Source organism: Lampetra planeri, chromosome 52 (assembly GCF_965212315.1).
Source record: "Lampetra planeri chromosome 52, kcLamPlan1.2.h2, whole genome shotgun sequence".
Taxonomy (NCBI): Eukaryota; Metazoa; Chordata; class Hyperoartia; order Petromyzontiformes; family Petromyzontidae; genus Lampetra; species Lampetra planeri.
Genome location: NC_136158.1, coordinates 6,257,447 through 6,278,701, shown reverse-complemented (window position 1 = coordinate 6,278,701; position 21,255 = coordinate 6,257,447). Strand labels below are relative to the sequence as shown.

The window sequence follows — 21,255 nt, the reverse complement described above, 5'->3', positions numbered from 1 at the left end:
TTGATTTGACGTCACATTTCTCAAACACATCGTCACAAATGTCTGACCCCCCCCCACCCCCTAGGTGCGTGACGTCATCATAGACGTCCCCTTATACGGAGGTGGCTTCCGGCATCGCGCAACCAAAAATGTTGATCCACCCGATCCGGCTCCAGGTGTGGGGGGGGGGGGATGTTCCATCACTCTCACGGGGTGAAGGGGGTGAGTCTCAGATTGTGTACTTTTTGTAAGTTTAATTTCGCTCTAAACACGTCTTCTTCTAGTATACGAACAGCAGTTGGACAATAACAATTCGTCTGGATCAGCTGCACCAAAAAGCCACCTCCCTCCACCGTCGTGCATCAGTGACACCCACCCCCCTCACCCCGCACCCCGTCACGCCGAGTGGTAGAATCCGGCATGCGTTCAAGTGGAGGATTTCCCCGGGCTAAGGGCGGCTCCTAAGCTCACTCAGCGCAGTAGCAGCAACAACAACAGCAGCAGCAACAACAGCAGCAGCAGCAGCAACAACAGCAGCAGCAACAGCAGCAGTAGCAGCAACAGCAGCAGTAGCAGCAACAGCAGCAACCACAACAGCAGCAACCACAACAGCAGCAACAACAGCAGCAGCAAGGGGAGCGATCCGAGCGGACAGACCCCGGCCAGCGGAATGGTGAGTGGCAAACACATTGCTGCGGGGACCAGCAAAGACAAATATACCCCGTGTAGCCTGTAACAGACTGTAGGGGCAAGTGCTGTTAGCTAGCACCTACGAAGGCCGGCACAGCACACGAGGGAGTTTGGGTGGCCAGCACCACGCCCGGCCGCCTTTGTCTCCCCAGTGGCGATGTTTACACACTGCACCAGGTACTCATTTCAGGCTGATTCGACCTAGGGGAGGCCCAGGACCGGTTCAGATAATCGTCACTGGGTGTTGGCCGTGAGCGGCGGTGTGGGTGGTGGGTAGTGGGTGGTTAGCGGCGGTGTATTTATAACAAAAAGTCGCGTGGATGTTACTGCCCCCCCCCTCGGCCCTCCCCCGTCACGAGAACGTGGAATTTCCAGCACTTTATTAAGCCTCGTTAAAGGAGTCCGCGAGAATGGTGGTTATTGAGTCGCTTATCGCAAGTTTGAACACGTCTCCATACCCCGGGTAACTTTTGATTCGTGTTGTGCAATGGCTTATCTACTGTACTTGTAAAACTGTGTGGGGGGGGGTGGGAGCGATTCTTCCGCTATGTTTTTGGAGGGGAGAGAAATGTTTATCTACACAGCAGGCGAACGCAGTGTCACGCACACACACACGCACAGAGAGGGCCCAAATCACTCCCTAGCGCGCCTCGAGCCAGAATCATCGCTACGGTCACGAGACGCTCTGTGTGAGACTTGGAGACGGACAGCTTGAGAGACGTGGAGACAGACTGAGAGACGTGGAGACAGACTGAGAGACGTGGAGACAGACTGAGAGACGTGGAGACAGACTGAGAGACGTGGAGACAGACTGAGAGACGTGGAGACAGACTGAGAGACGTGGAGACAGACTGAGAGACGCGGAGACAGACTGAGAGACGCGGAGACAGACTGAGAGACGCGGAGACAGACTGAGAGACGCGGAGACAGACTGAGAGACGCGGAGACAGACTGAGAGACGTGGAGACAGACTGAGAGACGCGGAGACAGACTGAGAGACGCGGAGACAGACTGAGACACGTGGAGACAGACTGAGACACGTGGAGACAGACTGAGACACGTGAGACAGACTGAGAGACATGGAGACAGACTGAGAGACGTGGAGACAGACTGAGACACGTGGAGGGAGACAGACTGAGAGACGTGGAGACAGACTGAGACACGTGGAGACAGACTGAGACACGTGGAGGGAGACAGACTGAGAGACGCGGAGACAGACTGAGAGACGCGGAGACAGACTGAGAGACGTGGAGACAGACTGAGAGACGTGGAGACAGACTGAGAGACGTGGAGACAGACTGAGAGACGTGGAGACAGACTGAGAGACGCGGAGACAGACTGAGAGACGCGGAGACAGACTGAGAGACGCGGAGACAGACTGAGAGACGTGGAGACAGACTGAGAGACGTGAGACAGACTGAGAGACGTGGAGACAGACTGAGAGACGTGGAGACAGACTGAGAGACGCGGAGACAGACTGAGAGACGCGGAGACAGACTGAGAGACGCGGAGACAGACTGAGAGACGCGGAGACAGACTGAGAGACGCGGAGACAGACTGAGAGACGCGGAGACAGACTGAGAGACGCGGAGACAGACTGAGAGACGCGGAGACAGACTGAGAGACGCGGAGACAGACTGAGAGACGCGGAGACAGACTGAGACACGTGGAGACAGACTGAGACACGTGGAGACAGACTGAGACACGTGAGACAGACTGAGAGACGTGGAGACAGACTGAGAGACGTGGAGACAGACTGAGAGACGTGGAGACAGACTGAGACACGTGGAGGGAGACAGACTGAGAGACGTGGAGACAGACTGAGACACGTGGAGACAGACTGAGACACGTGGAGGGAGACAGACTGAGAGACGCGGAGACAGACTGAGAGACGCGGAGACAGACTGAGAGACGTGGAGACAGACTGAGAGACGTGGAGACAGACTGAGAGACGTGGAGACAGACTGAGAGACGCGGAGACAGACTGAGAGACGCGGAGACAGACTGAGAGACGTGGAGACAGACTGAGAGACATGGAGACAGACTGAGAGACGCGGAGACAGACTGAGAGACGCGGAAACAGACTGAGAGACGCGGAAACAGACTGAGAGACGCGGAGACAGACTGAGAGACGCGGAGACAGACTGAGAGACGTGAGACAGACTGAGATACGCGGAGACAGACTGAGAGACGTGGAGACAGACTGAGAGACGTGAGACAGACTGAGAGACGTGGAGACAGACTGAGAGACGTGAGACAGACTGAGAGACGTGAGACAGACTGAGAGACGTGGAGACAGACTGAGACACGTGAGACAGACTGAGAGACGTGGAGACAGACTGAGAGACGTGGAGACAGACTGAGAGACGTGGAGACAGACTGAGACACGTGGAGGGAGACAGACTGAGAGACGTGGAGACAGACTGAGACACGTGGAGACAGACTGAGACACGTGGAGGGAGACAGACTGAGAGACGCGGAGACAGACTGAGAGACGCGGAGACAGACTGAGAGACGTGGAGACAGACTGAGAGACGTGGAGACAGACTGAGAGACGTGGAGACAGACTGAGAGACGCGGAGACAGACTGAGAGACGCGGAGACAGACTGAGAGACGTGGAGACAGACTGAGAGACATGGAGACAGACTGAGAGACGCGGAGACAGACTGAGAGACGCGGAAACAGACTGAGAGACGCGGAAACAGACTGAGAGACGCGGAGACAGACTGAGAGACGCGGAGACAGACTGAGAGACGTGAGACAGACTGAGATACGCGGAGACAGACTGAGAGACGTGGAGACAGACTGAGAGACGTGAGACAGACTGAGAGACGTGGAGACAGACTGAGAGACGTGAGACAGACTGAGAGACGTGAGACAGACTGAGAGACGTGGAGACAGACTGAGAGACGTGGAGACAGACTGAGAGACGTGAGACAGACTGAGAGACGCGGAGACAGACTGAGAGACGTGGAGACAGACTGAGACACGTGAGACAGACTGAGAGACGTGGAGACAGACTGAGAGACGTGGAGACAGACTGAGAGACGTGAGACAGACTGAGAGACGTGGAGACAGACTGAGAGACGTGGAGACAGACTGAGACACGTGAGACAGACTGAGAGACGCGGAGACAGACTGAGAGACGCGGAGGGAGACTGAGAGACGTGGAGACAGACAGCTTGAGAGATGGGCAGGAATAATTGGGTATTCCATGGTGGTGAGATGTTAGCTACCTCGCCTCGTATACAGGAGGTCGTGGGTTCGATCCCAACCCTAACGCCTGCTGTATATTTGGAGTTTCATTGTCTCTCTCCCCGTGGTCACGTGGATTTTCTCCGGGTCCTTCGGGTCTTCCCTTCGACATTTCGAATCAACATCACGCGTATTTGGCTACTGCTAGAAATGTCCACGTGATAAGCCACTTTTGTTGAGCTATCATTTGTGGCAGCCAGGTCGCGTCTGACAAAGATCTACATCGGCTCAGTGGGCCTTACCTGGTAAAATACAAAGTTTAGTTTATCTCTGTCTCGCCAGTTTCAACTTGTCTTTCTTTGAGGTGGGAGACGCGGTTTGAGGTGGGAGACAGAGTTTAAGGTGGGAGCCGCGGTTTGAGGTGGGAGAGAGACTGTTTGATTTGGATGGAAGACACTGACATCTGACAGGTGCTGCACGAGGTATGAGAGCGCCATGTGGCTGTGCGCGTGATGGGTGTGGTGATGCGAACCCATCCCCCGTTCGCTAAGGGGCAAGGGGATGAATCACACAGAGCGTCCCCAACCGTTGTCAATGGGGTTACAGCAGCACAGCAAGTAGGTTTGCTGAGCTATCCGTACGGAATGCAGCGAGTCATGTAGCCGTATTGGTTCCTCCCACGCGGCGCTGTCGCGGCCTGTTACAACACACACACCACACGCGACCACAGTTGTGGTATTGATGACGACGACGATGATGATGATGCCGCCGTTGTGTATGTGTGTCTGCGCGTGTGTGCGTGCGTGTGTATTCCGCAGGACTTTTCCGTGAGTACCACTTGACACCCACTCCCCAGAGTCGCGCACGTTGGGTCGAGCGCGGGTCGAGTCCCCCGGACGATGAGGACGAGGAGGAGGAGGTGGAGGCGGCGGCGGCGACGCCACCGCTGCCCCGCCGATCTTACGAGACGCTGACGGACCGCTCGACGCACGGCCCAGCTCGGCTGTGCATTGAGCGGGTTTTATATCAGCACCATGTCAAGCAGGGTGGCACAGTGCTCGCACGCGACCTTGGTTCGATGCTCGACTAGGACGCATTTTTGTGTGGAGCTTGAATGTTCCTCCCACTGTTCTACGGAGCGTGTGAGGAGTGAGCGGTTAGGATGCTGCACTATGAATCCAGCGACCCGAGTTCCGATTCCCGCTCAGGGCCAACGCCAGTGACGATGATCTGAACCGGTACTGGGCCTCCTCTAGGTCAACTCAGCCTTTAATGAGCACCTTTTGCGCTGTGTAGTAAACACCGCCACTCAGGAGACAAAGGTGGCCGGGCATGGTGCTGGCCGCCCACCCCTTCTCGTGTGCCATGCCGGCCTTCATAGGTGCTCCTTGACAGCAATAGCCCTAACGGTCGGTTAAGGCTATAGGGGAGCGATCATTGGAGTTTGAACCGTGCTGGCCTTAATAGGTGCTCGCTAACAGCACTTGCTCCGTCATCCTGTGTAGGTGTACACACATGCGTGATGTTGTGTGCGAGTGTCGAGGCGTGGCTGTGGGGATGAGTGGAGGAGGCATCGTGTCCTTGGCTGTTGAACCAGACAAACCGGTTCCCCTATGACCCACGAGCACGTGACCTGCTGGAACACATCCCAGCAGCTCGCGGCCTCGGCACCCGGCCACTCGCCAACACCCGGTACCACCAAAGATCCCCCGTGTAGCCTTAGCAGACTGTCGGAGCAAGTACTGCTGTGAAGGCCGGACACGGCGCGAGGGGGTGGGTGGCCAGCACCACGCCCGTCAGCCTTTGTCTCCCTAGCGGCGATGCTTTTACACACCGCACCAGGTACTCATGGACATTTGTCACTGGTTCTGGCGGTGAGCGGGAATCGAACTTGGGTCGACGGGGTTCGTATCGCGCTGCGTTAACCACTCCGCTATCCGCTCCCCATACAGCCACCCGACACACACCTGACTACAGGCACACGCATCCATCATGAGGAAGAGGCGACATGCTGCCTCCACTCTCCCATGCCTACATTCCTCACGTGCCCCTACAAAGACAAAGATCTCCCATGTAGCATTTGCAGGCTGTTGAGGCAAGTCCTGTTTGTGAGCACCATTTGAGGCCAGGGTGTGGGTGGCCAGTACCATGCCCAGCCACCTTTGTCTCCCCGATGCTGATGTTCTACACACCGCACCAGATACTCATTTAAGGGGAGGGTGGGGATTCAGGACCGGTTCAGATATTCGTCACCGATGTTGGCAGTGAGCGGGTATCCAACTCGGGTTTATTGCATGGCGCACCACCCGCTGAGCCGCCACACCCTTATGTAAAGACAGACGCACCTTTACGACCGACGCGCACACGGGCGTTTTCAGTTCACCTTTAACACCAGTAAAATGTGGCATGTATGATGCATAGTCATCGCAAAGTGAAATGGAGAAATGTGAACGGCATTTTAAGTAGATTTACCACCATCTCATTAAGCCAGTGCTCACCAGGTGCATCGATCCTAGCCCTATAGTTGGTGACTTTAACAGCCACCGTACTATGGTGGGGCGATGCAGTAGATCAGGCCGACGGTGAAGACCTCATCGGCAGGATGTCCGCCGAAGATCTGCACCTGGTTTTCGATCCCGAAAAGCAAAGTAACTTTCCACTTTGCTGCACAAGACGACTGCAACCCGGACCTCGCCATCGTTTACAAGCATCAAAGTGGGGACCACGCTTCACGCATCCTGCAAAATACTCCCACGCTCTGCCGGAAGTCAACACAGGCCCTATCATCACCCACATCGGTATCGAAATCCCCGTGATTGTGTCAAAACCATTACCAAAGCTGACTGTGACCATCATAAGGAGGCTGTCGAAAGAGAGTGGTGAGTTGATTCCCGCGACACCGGAATGTTATCACCGTCTTGTTAGCCTCCTTGCTGCACCTGCTAAGAAGAGCATCCCCTGATGCTTTAGGAAAGAGTACACTCCCTGCTGGACAAAATAGACACAGGACCTGCTCACAAAGGCCTTACTAGAGTCTAGACTCGGCCAGACGTCAGCGGTGGATTGAGTGCATTGAAGGCCTGGACTGAACACACCCTGACCACCATGCCTGGGCCCTACGACGACATCTGGGTGCTGCTAACACAACAGAATACCGGACTGCAAGAGTCCTGCCCAACCCTATAGCTTCCAAACTCGTGGAGAACACAAAAGGACCGCTCGACAAAAACATAAAGCGAGATATCCATCGCCAATTACACCAGACGTTGACCTCAATTTGTTCACAAGACCCCGCCACCGTCAGCACAGAGGAAGTGTGGGAGGGTCTGGCTGAAATGACGAAAGGGAAGGCTGCTGTCAGAAATGGTGTCCCCCAGAATGTCTCCATCGTTCTGGCCCGACGGGACTGCCAATGGCTGGCAAACCTGTACACCAAAACCATGAAAACTGGATGCTTTCCCAAACCATTGTGGGAGGCAATGGTAATTGCAATACCCAAACCGGACAAGCCAATCGATAACCCGGCAAGCTATGGGCCGATATCACTCCTGTGCATGACCTATAAGCTCCTGGAACGCATCATCCTCAAGAGAACCGGCCCGCTCAATGAGACGGTGATGATCCCTGAAGAAAAATCGGGATTCTGGCCCAGACACAGCTGCTGTGACCATGTTTTGGCCCTTGCGACGCACACAGAGTCCAGATTTCATAAGAAATCTAAGACTGGCGCAGCTTTTGTGGACTTGTCATCCGCCTATGACACAGTCTAGATTAAGGGCTTGATGTTGAAGCGTGCAAGGACCATTCCCTGCCTCGAAACAATCGGCATGATATGGATGATGCTGAGCAATAGGCAACTGTGTGTTTTCATGGACGACAAAGCCAGCTCACCCCGGTTTCTTAACAACGGATTGCCACAAGGTTCATTACTCGCCTCTTCGATGTCTATACGAGTGACATGCCGACAACTGGATCATGCAAATTTGCCTTGCCAGCCACTTTCAGCGACATCATTTAATCTACTCTGAATCGAGAACTAAACACCATCGGGGAGTATTTTCTGAAATAGAAGCTCAAGCCAAATCAATAATCGGAGCACCAAGCGCACTCCGAAAGTGACCTGCGGCAACACTGCGACACGACCCCACACCAACCTATCCCGGAGTGAAGCTGGACTGTGCGCCAACCTTCCATGACCACCTGAAAAAAGTAGCCGTCAAGTCCGCGAGTGTCACGAAGTCGCTTAGCGGCAAATGGTGGCTGGCGCTGCTCTCGTGCGTCTGCCAGGCGCCATCGGAGTGGAAAGATGGCATCGTTCTGTCTTCGTATGAGGGAAAACGTCCTCGCACTGATTACGACCGTTACCATCCGATCTCCCCTCCGTCCACGCCTGGGAAAGTCCTCGCCCACGCGCTGTCGGGCAAGGCTGACCCCACCTCTCTCCAAATGCCGACGTCCGCAACAGTTGGGATTTACCGCCGACTGTTCCTCGATGGATGTGCTTGCCCCTACGCCTGTTGTCGGGAGTCGCGCCGTGAGTTTGATCGCCCGTCGCATGGGGATTCTGTCGAAAGAAGCGCTCTGGCTCGCACCGATGAAGGGGGAGGTGTCTCAGAGCTCCTTCTGGACTTTATTAGGAAGCTGCGCGTGTGAAGAAGGCGGGGGGGGGGGCTCTCGTTCGCAGTGGCTCCAACCCATCGCCACGCTTCGGCGCCATATCCGGCATTGGGCAAGGCTGCATTCTCACCCTTGGTCTCTTTTGCCGTGGAATTGACTGGCTCCTGGGATCAGCATCTCCCGCCCTTAGAATCTGGGGGGAGGGGGGGTGGTGACCAGTATTTTTTATTTTTGAGGACCTCGGAGCCAATCCCCCTGAACCATACCGCGGTGTATTCACGAACAGCATGGAGGCCGTTGAGGACCTCCTCTTATACTTGGGTTCCGAATTGCCCTCCGACAGTCGTTGTCAGCGTGACATCCTCCGCTTTATTTGGCACTGCGGTGTCGAGGATGAAGCCGTTGGACCACGTCCGAGCACAGCGACGGACACAGACGAGGGCTTACCAAACGTGTGCCATACCTACCTTGTCGTATGGTGCCGAGACTCGGCCCATTGCACAATCCGGCTTCCAATGGGCCGCGGGTGATCCCCATGTGCTGCTCAGCGACGACTGCTCGGCGTCACGCGGCTTGACCTGCAATTTGGGAGATTTCCAGCAGGGGAGCGGCTTTGCCCGATGCTGGCAGCGTCGTTCGCTCAGGGCGCACGCGACAGCTTGCTCGTGTCGCGAAAGCGGGCGAAGACACGGGGGAAAACGGCACCTTGCAGCTTCGTGGCGTGGGCCACGGGCGGGTCTCCGTCCATTCCCTCCGTGGCGTCGCGCCATTGGCTGGCCCAGGGGTGAGTGCGTGCGACAGATTCGCCGGGACGCCCGGAACTCTGCGTGGCCTACAGCGGTGCCGACATCGCCCGAGGACGCCCAACGGTTCTGGTTGACTTGGCGACCCGGACCACGACCGCTCAAAACCTGGCGTCGTACTGCACGCGTGTCACGTGACGCCTCCTGCTGCTGTGCATGTATGCAAGGGCAGGAGTTTTCGTTTTTTATAATACAGTGGTTATAAACCACACGCGCACTCACAAATCGATCGCGACCACACTCCAGCAAATGAAAAATGCGGTGCAGCCTTCACTCAGGCCTCGGTGCCTCCAGTCTAATTTTCAGAAAACGCCTCCTTTATGTCGCTGTGAATGACGTGGGTGAAAGCGTGCGCCACCTTGTCCGACTCCCCTTCAAGCAATCTCACGGTGGCGATACCAAGTTAAGAGAAACAACGAATGTTGTCGTCGTTGGTACGGGGGCACTGTTGTTGTTTGTTGTTATTCATTGCTGCTGCTGTTGTTTGCTTTTGCGATTGTCGTAATTTTCCGCTGGTGTAGCCGCCGCCGTCGTCACCGCTGTTTCTCGTCGTTCTGTTTCTCCGCGACGCAGTTGGACGACGCCTTGGATGACTCCCCAAGCGCCGCAGTCAACCAGAAGCCGGAGCAACACGGCCCCGGCATGCAACCCGGGGGAATCCCTGCCGGGGGATTCCCTGCCGGGGGGTTCCCCGCCGGGGGATTCCCCGCTGGGGGATTCCCTGCTGGGGGGTTCCCTGCCGGGGGATTCCCTGCCGGGGGGTTCCCTCCACAAGCCGGAGGGTTCCCTCCACAAGCCGGAGGGTTCCCTCCACAAGCCGGCGGGTTCCCTCCACAAGCCGGCGGGTTCCCTCCACAAGCCGGCGGCGGGTTCCCTCCACAAGCCGGCGGGTTCCCTCCACAAGCCGGAGGGTTCCCCCCACAAGCCGGCGGGTTCCCCGGACCCTTCCCGGCTCCCGGAGGCTCAGCTCAGAGTGTGCTGGTGAGTGATTGAGTGGGGGAGTGAGCTCAACGCTGAGCTGCTTTTGTCGTTTGTCCCACTGCTGGAGTTTCTGAAGGAGAAGGATGCTCGGTGCTCTAAACCGATAACTTGGAGCGCTGAGACGAATGGATGAGCGATGTAGCACACGAGCTGTGTGACACGCACACAGTGACACGCGCATGTGTAGTGACTGACTAAGAGTAGGAGGCATTCTGCTTATTAAACGGCCTTAACAGTTCACACTGGGTAACTACGGCTCCCAGTCAGGACAGCTGGTAGACTGCCCGACTGGCGACGTCGAGATGGTGAGGACAGAGACGACGGTTAAGACTCCAGTAGCACCACGGAATCTCGCTCCACACGACAGCCCTGAGGTCCCCTCCCGGGCCCTCCTCTTATACTGTCAGCATGGCCTGGCTCCGCCCCCGGCCACGCCCCCCTTCTGGAACCAACCAGCGGGTTCTCGATGGGCCCCTTCCGTAACCTTTCCCCTACATCCCTCTCTGGTCTATCACGTGACCTGCTGTCAGGCAGGGCTGCTGTGAGCTGCAGATCCCCTTCCCTGCCAGCAGCCAGCGCTCTGCTGCTATGTGACCGATTCTATGTCACTACACATGTGCATGCACTGTGCGACACACTGTGACACACGCTGTGTGAAACTGTGACACGCACACACACTGTGTGAAACACGCAGTGACACAGAGACACGCGCTGTGTGATGGTGACATGCGCACGCACTGTGACACACAGTGACACGCGTACACACTGTGTGACACACACAGTGACACAGTGACATGTGCACGTACAGTGTGACGCATACACAGTGACACGCACAGTGACAAACAGTGACACGTGCACGCACTGTGTGACACATACACAGTGACACGTGCACGCACTGTGTGACACACAAAGTGACACAGTGACACGCGCACACACACTGTGTGACACGCGTACGTGCCGCGTGTGCGTCGTCCCCAGCCCGTGCCGTTCCAGCAGCCGTTCCCGGGAGGACTTCGGCCTGGCATGCGTCTCGCCGTGCGTGGCGTCGTCAAGCCAACACCCTGGAGGTTACCCCCCCACCCCCTTCCCTCACCCCTCCCTCCATTCCCTCCCTCCAGCTCTTTCCATCATATTGTTGCTAATGCATGTACGTTGAACTTCTACCACACCGCACGTAGCTAATCGGAGGTGCGGTTGGCTACGTATGGTGCGAAAGAAGTTGAACATGCATACATTGTTGAAAGCATGGATGCATCGGCTGTGCCTGTCCCTGTTTGTAACGTGGGGTCACGGTGAAGTGACTGTGTCTGTGTGTAACGTGGGGTCACGGTGAAGTATCTGTGTGTAATGTGGGGTCACGGTGAAGTGACTGTGTGTCTGTGTAACGTGGGGTCACGGTGGAGTGACTGTGTGGCTGTGTGTAACGTGGGGTCATGGTGAAGTGACTGTGTGTCTGTGTAACGTGGGGTCACAGTGAAGTGACTGTTTCTGTGTGTAACGTGGGGTCACCGTGAAGTGACTGTGTGTCTGTGTGTAACGTGGGCTCATGGTGAAGTGACTGTGTCTGTGTGTAACGTGGGGTCACGGTGAAGTGACTGTGTGTCTGTGTGTAACGTGGGGTCACGGTGAAGTGACTGTGTGTCTGTGTGTAACGTGGGGTCACGGTGGAGTGTCTGTGTGTAACGTGGGGTCACGGTGAAGTGACTGTGTATCTGTGTAACGTGGGGTCACGGTGAAGTGACTGTGTGTCTGTGTGTAACGTGGGGTCACAGTGGAGTGACTGTGTGTCTGTGTGTAACGTGGGGTCACGGTGAAGGGACTGTGTGTCTGTGTGTAACTTGGGGTCACAGGGGAGTTACTGTGTGTAACGTGGGGTCACAGTGAAGTGACTGTGTAACGTGGGGTCACGGTGGAGTGACTGTGTGTCTGTGTGTAACGTGGGGTCACGGTGAAGTGTCTGTGTGTCTGTGTGTAACGTGGGGTCATGGTGAAGTGTCTGTGTGTAACGTGGGGTCACGGTGAAGTGGCTGTGTGTAACGTGGGGTCACGGTGAAGTGACTGTGTGTCTGTGTGTAACGTGGGGTCACGGTGGAGTGACTGTGTGTCTGTGTGTAACGTGGGGTCACGGTGGAGTGACTGTGGGTCTGTGTGTGTAACGTGGGGTCACAGTGAAGTGACTTGTGTGTCTGTGTGTAACGTGGGGTCACGGTGGAGTGACTGTGTCTGTGTGTAACGTGGGGTCACGGTGAAGTGTCTGTGTGTCTGTGTGTAACGTGGGGTCACAGTGAAGTGACTGTGTGTAACGTGGAGTCAGTGAAGTGACTGTGTGTTTGTGTGTAACGTGGGGTTACGGTGAAGTGACTGTGTGTCTGTGTGTAACGTGGGGTCACAGTGGAGTGACTGTGTGTCTGTGTGTAACGTGGGGTCACGGTGAAGTGAAATTGTGTCTGTGTGTAACGTGGGGTCACGGTGAAGTGAGTGTGTGTCTGTGTGTAACGTGGGGTCACGGTGGAGTGACTGTGTCTGTGTGTAACGTGGGGTCACGGTGAAGTATCTGTGTGTAATGTGGGGTCACGGTGAAGTGACTGTGTGTCTGTGTGTAACGTGGGGTCACGGTGGAGTGACTGTGTGGCTGTGTGTAACGTGGGGTCATGGTGAAGTGACTGTGTGTCTGTGTAACGTGGGGTCACAGTGAAGTGACTGTTTCTGTGTGTAACGTGGGGTCACCGTGAAGTGACTGTGTGTCTGTGTGTAACGTGGGCTCATGGTGAAGTGACTGTGTCTGTGTGTAACGTGGGGTCACGGTGAAGTGACTGTGTGTCTGTGTGTAACGTGGGGTCACGGTGAAGTGACTGTGTGTCTGTGTGTAACGTGGGGTCACGGTGGAGTGTCTGTGTGTAACGTGGGGTCACGGTGAAGTGACTGTGTGTCTGTGTGTAACGTGGGGTCACGGTGGAGTGACTGTGTATCTGTGTAACGTGGGGTCACGGTGAAGTGACTGTGTGTCTGTGTGTAACGTGGGGTCACAGTGGAGTGACTGTGTGTCTGTGTGTAACGTGGGGTCACAGTGGAGTGACTGTGTGTCTGTGTGTAACGTGGGGTCACAGTGAAGTGACTGTGTCTGTGTGTAACGTGGGGTCACGGTGAAGTGACTGTGTGTCTGTGTGTAACTTGGGGTCACAGGGGAGTTACTGTGTGTAACGTGGGGTCACAGTGAAGTGACTGTGTAACGTGGGGTCACGGTGGAGTGACTGTGTGTCTGTGTGTAACGTGGGGTCACGGTGAAGTGTCTGTGTGTCTGTGTGTAACGTGGGGTCATGGTGAAGTGTCTGTGTGTAACGTGGGGTCACGGTGAAGTGGCTGTGTGTAACGTGGGGTCACGGTGAAGTGACTGTGTGTCTGCGTGTAACGTGGGGTCACGGTGGAGTGACTGTGTGTCTGTGTGTAACGTGGGGTCACGGTGGAGTGACTGTGGGTCTGTGTGTGTAACGTGGGGTCACAGTGAAGTGACTGTGGATCTGTGTGTGTAACGTGGGGTCACGGTGGAGTGACTGTGTCTGTGTGTAACGTGGGGTCACGGTGAAGTGTCTGTGTGTCTGTGTGTAACGTGGGGTCACAGTGAAGTGACTGTGTGTAACGTGGAGTCAGTGAAGTGACTGTGTGTTTGTGTGTAACGTGGGGTTACGGTGAAGTGACTGTGTGTCTGTGTGTAACGTGGGGTCACAGTGGAGTGACTGTGTGTCTGTGTGTAACGTGGGGTCACGGTGAAGTGAAATTGTGTCTGTGTGTAACGTGGGGTCACGGTGAAGTGACTGTGTGTCTGTGTGTAACGTGGGGTCACGGTGAAGTGAATGTGTCTGTGTGTAACGTGGGGTCACAGTGAAGTGACTGTGTGTCTGTGTGTAACGTGGGGTCACGGTGAAGTGAATGTGTGTCTGTGTGTAACGTGGGGTCACGGTGAAGTGACTGGGTCTGTGTGTAACGTGGGGTCACGGTGAAGTGACTGTGTCTGTGTGTAACGTGGGGTCACGGTGAAGTGACTGTGTGTCTGTGTGTAACGTGGGGTCACAGTGAAGTGACTGTCTGTGTGTAATGTGGGGTCACGGTGGAGTGACTGTGTGTCTGTGTGCAACGTGGGGTCACGGTGAAGTGACTGGGTCTGTGTGTAACGTGGGGCCATAGTGAAGTGACTGTGTGTCTGTGTGTAACGTGGGGTCACAGTGAAGTGACTGTGTGTGTGTGTAACGTGGGGTCACGGTGAAGTGACTGTGTGTCTGTGTGGAACGTGGGGTCACAGTGAAGTGTCTGTGTGTAACGTGGGGTCACGGTGAAGTGACTGTGTGTCTGTGTGTAACATGGGGTCACGGTGGAGTGACTCTGTCTGTGTGTAACGTGGGGTCACGGTGAAGTGTCTGTGTGTAACGTGGGGTCACGGTGGAGTGACTGTGGGTCTGTGTGTAACGTGGGGTCACAGTGAAGTGACTGTGTGTGTGTGTAACGTGGGGTCACAGTGAAGTGACTGTGTGTCTGTGTGTAACCTGGGGTCACAGTGAAGTGACTGTGTGTGTGTGTAACGTGGGGTCACGATGAAGTGTCTGTGTAATGTGGGGTCACGGCGGAGTGACTGTGGGTCTGTGTGTAACGTCGGGTCATGGCGGAGTGACTGTGGGTCTGTGTGTAACGTGGGGTCACGGTGAAGTGACTGTGTGTCTGTGTGTAACGTGGGGTCACGGTAAAGTGACTGTGTGTCTGTATGTAATGTGGGGTCACGGTGAAGTGACTGTGTGTGTGTGTAACGTGGGGTCACGGTGAAGTGACTGTGTGTCTGTGTGTAACGTGGGGTCACGGTGGAATGACTGTGTGTAACGTGGGGTCACGGTGAAGTGACTGTGTGTCTGTGTAACGTGGGGTCACGGTGAAGTGACTGTGTTTCTGTGTGTAACGTGGGGTCACCATGAAGTGACTGTGTCTGTGTGTAACGTGGGGTCACGGTGAAGTGTCTGTGTGTGTGTGTGTGCAACGTGGGGTCACGGTGGAGTGACTGTGTGTCTGTGTGTAACGTGGGGTTACGGTGAAGTGACTGTGTCTGTGTGTAACGGGGGGTCACGGTGAAGTGACTGTGTGTCTGTGTGTAACGTGGGGTCACGGTGAAGTGACTGTGTCTGTGTGTAACGTGGGGTCACAGTGAAGTGTCTGTGTGTAACGTGGGGTCATGGTGGAATGACTGTGTGTAACGTGGGGTCACAGTCAAGTGACTGTGTGTCTGTGTGTGCAACGATGGGTCACAGTGAAGTGACTGGGTCTGTGTGTAACGTGGGGGCACGGTATCTCTCGTGAAGCTGATCCGATACGAGTGGACCTTCAGTGTGTCGAGGCTGTGTCGCTATTCGGGTCTTGCCCGAGAGAGACAGCCGGCCACGTTGCTCGGGTGCGGACCCACTCAGAATAACGGTTGCCAGAACCTGCTAACCCCCGTGTGTGCGTGTACATACGTGCACATACGTGCGTGGTGCTGGCCACCGGTGATGATTATCTGGACCGGTCCTGGGCCGCCCCCTCGGTCCACTCCGCATCAAACGAGTACCTGGTGCGGTGGGAAAGCATCGCCGCCGGAGAAACAAAGGCGGTGGGGCGCCATGCCGGCCACCCATCCCCTCCCTCGTGAAGCCGTTCTGGCCTTGATAGGCTGCTGCTACCCGCCAACACCACTTGCTCCAACAGTCTGTTAAAGTTCTAGATAAAAAAAAAATTTACATTAAAATTAATAAAAGTAAAATAAAAATAAAATAAAAAATCACGACGTTTCGGAGGCAACACAAGCTTCCGTCTACATAACAAAGGCTCGGTCCTTTGTTATGTAGACTAGCCGTAGCTTCAGCCGCACCAACCTTTTCATAATAATAAAAAAACTCCTATCCAGGGGCCTGCCCTGGCTCCTCCCCCCTCAACCAGTATATATATACGGGGTCGGATCTCTTGTAATTTCTCATTTACTTGATACAGCGAGCGTGCTGTGACGGTTCCACCTGAAGACAGAGGCTTGTGTTGCCTCCGAAACGTCGTGATTTTTATTTTATTTTACTTTTATTAATTTTAATTGAATTCTGTTTTTTAACCTACGTGACTTTACCGAAAAAAACCTAAGAATATGAGTCTGTCTCCATCCAGGTTCATGATTGACCTGGGCTGCGCCCCCGGGAGGGACGTGGGCATGCACATCAGCGTGCGTTGGGACGAGCGGCCGAACGTGGTGGTGCGGAACCACATGGTGAACGAAGGCTGGGGCCGCGAGGAGAGGACCCACCCGGCGTTCCCGTTCCGCCCGGGGCAGCCGTTCGATGTGTGTGGAGCATGCAGCGCTCGCTCGCTCACTCACTCGCATGCTCACCCGCATGCTCACTCACACGCTCGTTCACTCGCTCACACACTCACTCGCTCACTCACTCGCATGCTCACCCGCATGCTCACTCACACGCTCGTTCACTCGCTCACACACTCACTCGCTCACTCACTCGCATGCTCACCCGCATGCTCACTCACACGCTCGTTCACTCGCTCGTTCACTCGCTCACACACTCACTCGCTCGCACACTCGCTCAGACACTCACTCACACCCTCACACACTTGTTCACTCATTCCCTCGCTCACACTCGTTCACTCGCACACTCACACGCTCACACATTTGTTCACTCATCTCGCCCGCCCACACTCGCTTGCTTTCACATTAACTCACACACTCGTTCGCTCGCTCACACACTCACATACTTGCACTCACTCAGTCACTCATTCGCACTCGCTCGCAGTCACACAATCATTCACTCGCACAATCACTCGCCTGCACAATCACTCCCTCGCACAATCACTCGCTCACTCAATCACCTACTCATCGCTCACATACTCCGACACTCGCTCACACGCTCATACACTCGTTCACTCACTCACTCGCTCACACACATACTCACTCGCTCGCACACTCTAACTCACTCGCTCGCTTACACAATTACTCGCTTACACACTCATTCACACTTGCTCACGCACACTTACGCTTGCTCACAAGCTTGCTCGCTCGCTCACTCACACTCAATCACTCACTCGCACCAATACCCGCCATTCATCATTAAGTGACGGTGACGTCACCACGGCGCTTGTGCCAGGCGCGCTTTGAGGCCACGTCAAGTGTTAAAGGCTCGCTTGCAGGAGGTCGCAGGACAGACCCAGGTGCCATGGGTTGACTGAGATGACTGGCAGATTCACCAGCTGTGCCCCCTAATGTACACACTGCCTAACTCACTCACCATATGATGATGATGATGATGCTGATACTGCTGCTGCTGCCTCCCGTTGTGGTCAACAGCGGTAATGTCGTGGTTAGCGCTATGCTGCACTGCGAACCCGGTGACCCGAGTTCGATAAACTGCTCACGGCAAACACCAGTGACGACGATCTGAAAACGGTCCTGAGTCTTCCCAAGGTCGACTCGGTCTCAAATGAGTACCTGGTGCGATGTGTTGGCCACCCACCCCCTCGCGTGCCTTAGGCGGCCTTTATAGGCGCTGCTACTCGCTGCTACTCGCTAACAGCACTTGCCCTGACAGTCTGTTAAGGCTACACTGAGGGAGGGGGTGGATCTTTGTCTTTGGTCAACAGCTGCTGCTGCTGTGCACGGACGCCGACGTGAAGGTGGCCGTGAACGGCGCTCACTTCTTCGAGTTCAAGCACCGAGTGCAGCCCATCTCGCGCATCACGGCCTTCACCATCAGCGGGGACGTCTCGCTGAGCCAAGTGTACCTCACATAGCCGCCCGGCATCCACCTCCACCACCTCCCATCTCTCTCGCTCAACACTTCTCTCGCTCAGCCGAATGATCTTCACATAGCCGCCCGGCATCCCCCTCCACCACCACCTCCCATCTCTCTCGCTCAACACTTCTCTCGCTCAGCCAAGTGTACCTCACATAGCCACCCGGCATCCCCCTCCACCACCTCCATCTCTCTCGCTCAACACTTCTCTCGCTCAACACTTCTCTCGCTGAGCCAAGTGTACCTCACATAGCCACCCGGCATCCCTCTCCACCTCCATTTCTCTCGCTCGGCCAAGTCTGTCTTGCGTAACCAATTAACGCTCCACTACCACCTCCCTGCTCACTCCTCCATCTCACTCGACTCTCCTATCGCTCAGCCAAGTCGGCGTACCTGCGGCACCTTGGCACGCTTTACCTGCCGGCCGCCACCGACGTCCGACCGGCGACGGAGCGAGCTGACGTGCGGACCCATCGCAGAGATGATTTGTCCTGCTCGCCAGCGCACGCCAGGCCACGCCGCGGTGATGTCGCACGGCGGTGCGTGTCGGATCGCTCGCTAGGGCGGTCACCATTCAAGGATCCCAACTCGGGGTTTTGGTTTCGGAAAAGCTTCCGGTGTCTTCGTGAAGCCGAATTAAGTCTCCCCCGTGCGGTTGTTGTCGCGCAAGATAACTAGATCTCGCCTGGTATACAGGAAATCGTGGGTTCGAGACCCCGACCCTGACTCCTGCTGTATATTTGGAGTTTGCGTGTTTTTCTCCCCGTGGTCGCCGTGGATTTTTCTCCGGGTCCTCCGGTTTTTCCCTCCATTTCTAATCAACGTCGCACGTTTCGAGTCTTTGGCTGCTGTGATTTTCCATGATGATGATGATAACTTTGTTGAACTATCATTTCCGATAGCCAGGTCGCTTGTGAAAAAGAGCTATAACAGCTCCGTGGGCCTGACCTGGTAAAATTAAAAATGCAAAACCAACAAAAAAAAGATTCCTGGATAATTAAAAGAGAATAAAATCTACTGCTCAAAATCGAAATCGGCCACGTGGTCAAACTCTTCCACACACCGCACACTCTCTCGCAATGTCCCAGGATCGCTCCGTTCTCTCGGCTCTCGTTTGTGGCAGGCAGATCGCTTCTGAAAAAGAGCTCCATCGAGCTCGGTGGGGCTTACGTGGTAACAATAAAAGTGTTTTTAAGTGTACAGGCAGACTCGTACCCACCGCGTCAACGTGTTAGCGCGTGAGCGCGTGCTCCTGCCAATGTCAGTGGTTCTTGAGTCAGACTTTTATTTTATAGCGTTCACGGAGGTCGGAGAGTGCATCGGAGAGTGCATCGGGGAGTCGTGATGAGAGAGGGAGAAGAGCGGTGCGGATGGCAGTCGAGTGAGATGAGAGGTATGGGAGGGAGTATTGATGGGGAGTAAAGTGAGATGAGAGGTAGGGAGTGTTGATGGGGAGTAAAGTGAGATGAGAGGGGGCGAGTGCGTGGAGCGGAGTCGAGCGGTCGGAGAGCGCATGTCTGGGAGAAGTGGGATCATTCTCTCCCGAGTCTCTCTGGCCCTGTGCGTGTGTATCACTCGGCGTGCCGAACACACAACTAACACAAGCCAATGCTGCGTTGGAGGGGCGTGTACGCTTGAGTGACGGGCGGCTGATAGGCGCAAGTGAAAAATGCGAATCTGCTGCACTGCCTGACAGTCGAGCCGACATCGGTGTCAATATCAGCGACAGGCACGCGAATGGAGGGGGGTGCTGGGTGGGTGTGGGGAGACGCTGAGGATAGGAAGTCGCCCTCTTTCTCGCGTCGTGGGCTATAAACCTCGCCAACCCTGGTTCGATTCCCAGCCATGGCTAACATCGGTGGGCGAGCGATATTTGAACCGGTGGTCCTGCGTGGCTCTTGCTGCTCCCCTCCATCCACGAACATCATCGACGCTTCAAGCAACATCCACGCCAGACACCTGCAAGAGCACGGGGCGCTCTTGAGGTGATGAACCCAGCCCACTTTAGCCGCAGCTGCAACCTGAGGGAGCATGGTTGAGCTACGATCGAGCGGCAGCAGCAGCGCACCCGAAGATGTGCACCGCTGTTACAGGGAGAGGGCGTACGGCATTAATTACACTGGTGAACACACTTTTTCTGGCATAAGGTATTCCAACGGTTTTAAGGTGCTGATTACAAATCTGGCATCAGTTTTTGTCTATCACATCAGGTTTTTGAGATATCAAATATTGAATTTTCAATAAAAAAACTGCAGAAGAAAAATATTAAATAAATGTGGATATCTACATAAAATGATATTATAAACACGCTATCCTAAAAATACGACACCATATTTTAACACTAAAGCAGTCACTGACTCGCAACAACTTGCAATCAAAAGTGACAGAGTTAATTTCGGGTAAAATAAATGAAAATGGGGTATGCCGATAGCATAAGCAGGTCCCTGCGGGGTGGGCTGGTAGGAACGAACAAATGAATGGCTATAATAAAATGAAATGGCGGGGGTACGATACGAAGGGAGAGTTTGAGGCCTAGTTCTAGGCTTTAGGCCTAGCTGTAGGCTTTAGACCGCTGAGAGTTAATTTTGAATTTAAATGTTTTAATAAAAAACTATCTCAGGGAATTATAAGGGAATGTTACACTTGTTTAGCCAGGAAAGCCTCCCTGAGTCTAAAGGTTTTTGTAGGGTCCTGCCAAGTGTTTGCAGTAGGGGGCGATGTTGCTACACCTAATCGGACATCGGACGGATGGACGGACGATATAATCTATTGTAGGCTGGTTCACTTCGTTCCTACCAGTAAAATGATTTGATAGAGCAAATCTGAGATCAGATATGGAATCGGCACCCTGAAATGAGTCTAAAACAGCTGCAAAAGTCCAGGCCAGAAAAAAGTATTTTTTTGTTGACCAGTGTTAGTGGAGACTCAAGCTCCCCCCCCTATCCCATCCTCAGCCGACTCTCTGACCCAACACTCATCGGCTCCGTTGTATGAGGACTCAGCCTTAGCCAGTTCTGCATCCATGCAGCTTCCTCTGCCAGACGGTCTGTTATAGGCAGGCGAGAGCTGCATCTGGGTCACCTGAGAAGGAGACGTGTCTCGGTGTCGTTGGTGTACCGATGGAACTGTGCCCCATGCCTCCGGACACTACCTCCCAGCGGCCTAACATAGACATTGAATAAAAGTGGAG

General features: G+C 54.8%; 1 protein-coding gene across 1 annotated transcript; it reads left to right on the top strand.

Moving 5' to 3' along the window:
- Positions 1-188: 188 nt before the first annotated feature.
- On the top strand, positions 189-19,098 carry LOC144734681 (galectin-3-like). Its single transcript, XM_078616982.1, has 6 exons — positions 189-652; positions 4,684-4,692; positions 9,859-10,266; positions 11,245-11,333; positions 16,435-16,606; positions 17,914-19,098. Exons 1-6 carry the CDS (start codon positions 650-652, stop codon positions 18,061-18,063), a joined length of 831 nt encoding a protein of 276 aa, XP_078473108.1. The 5' UTR covers positions 189-649; the 3' UTR covers positions 18,064-19,098.
- The last annotated feature ends 2,157 nt before the right edge of the window (positions 19,099-21,255 follow it).

Coding starts and splice junctions, on each gene's coding strand:
- LOC144734681 (XM_078616982.1), top strand. Junction 10,267..11,244: donor GCTCAGCTCAGAGTGTGCTG/GTGAGTGATTGA, acceptor CGTCGTCCCCAG/CCCGTGCCGTTCCAGCAGCC. Junction 11,334..16,434: donor GTCAAGCCAACACCCTGGAG/GTTACCCCCCCA, acceptor GTCTCCATCCAG/GTTCATGATTGACCTGGGCT.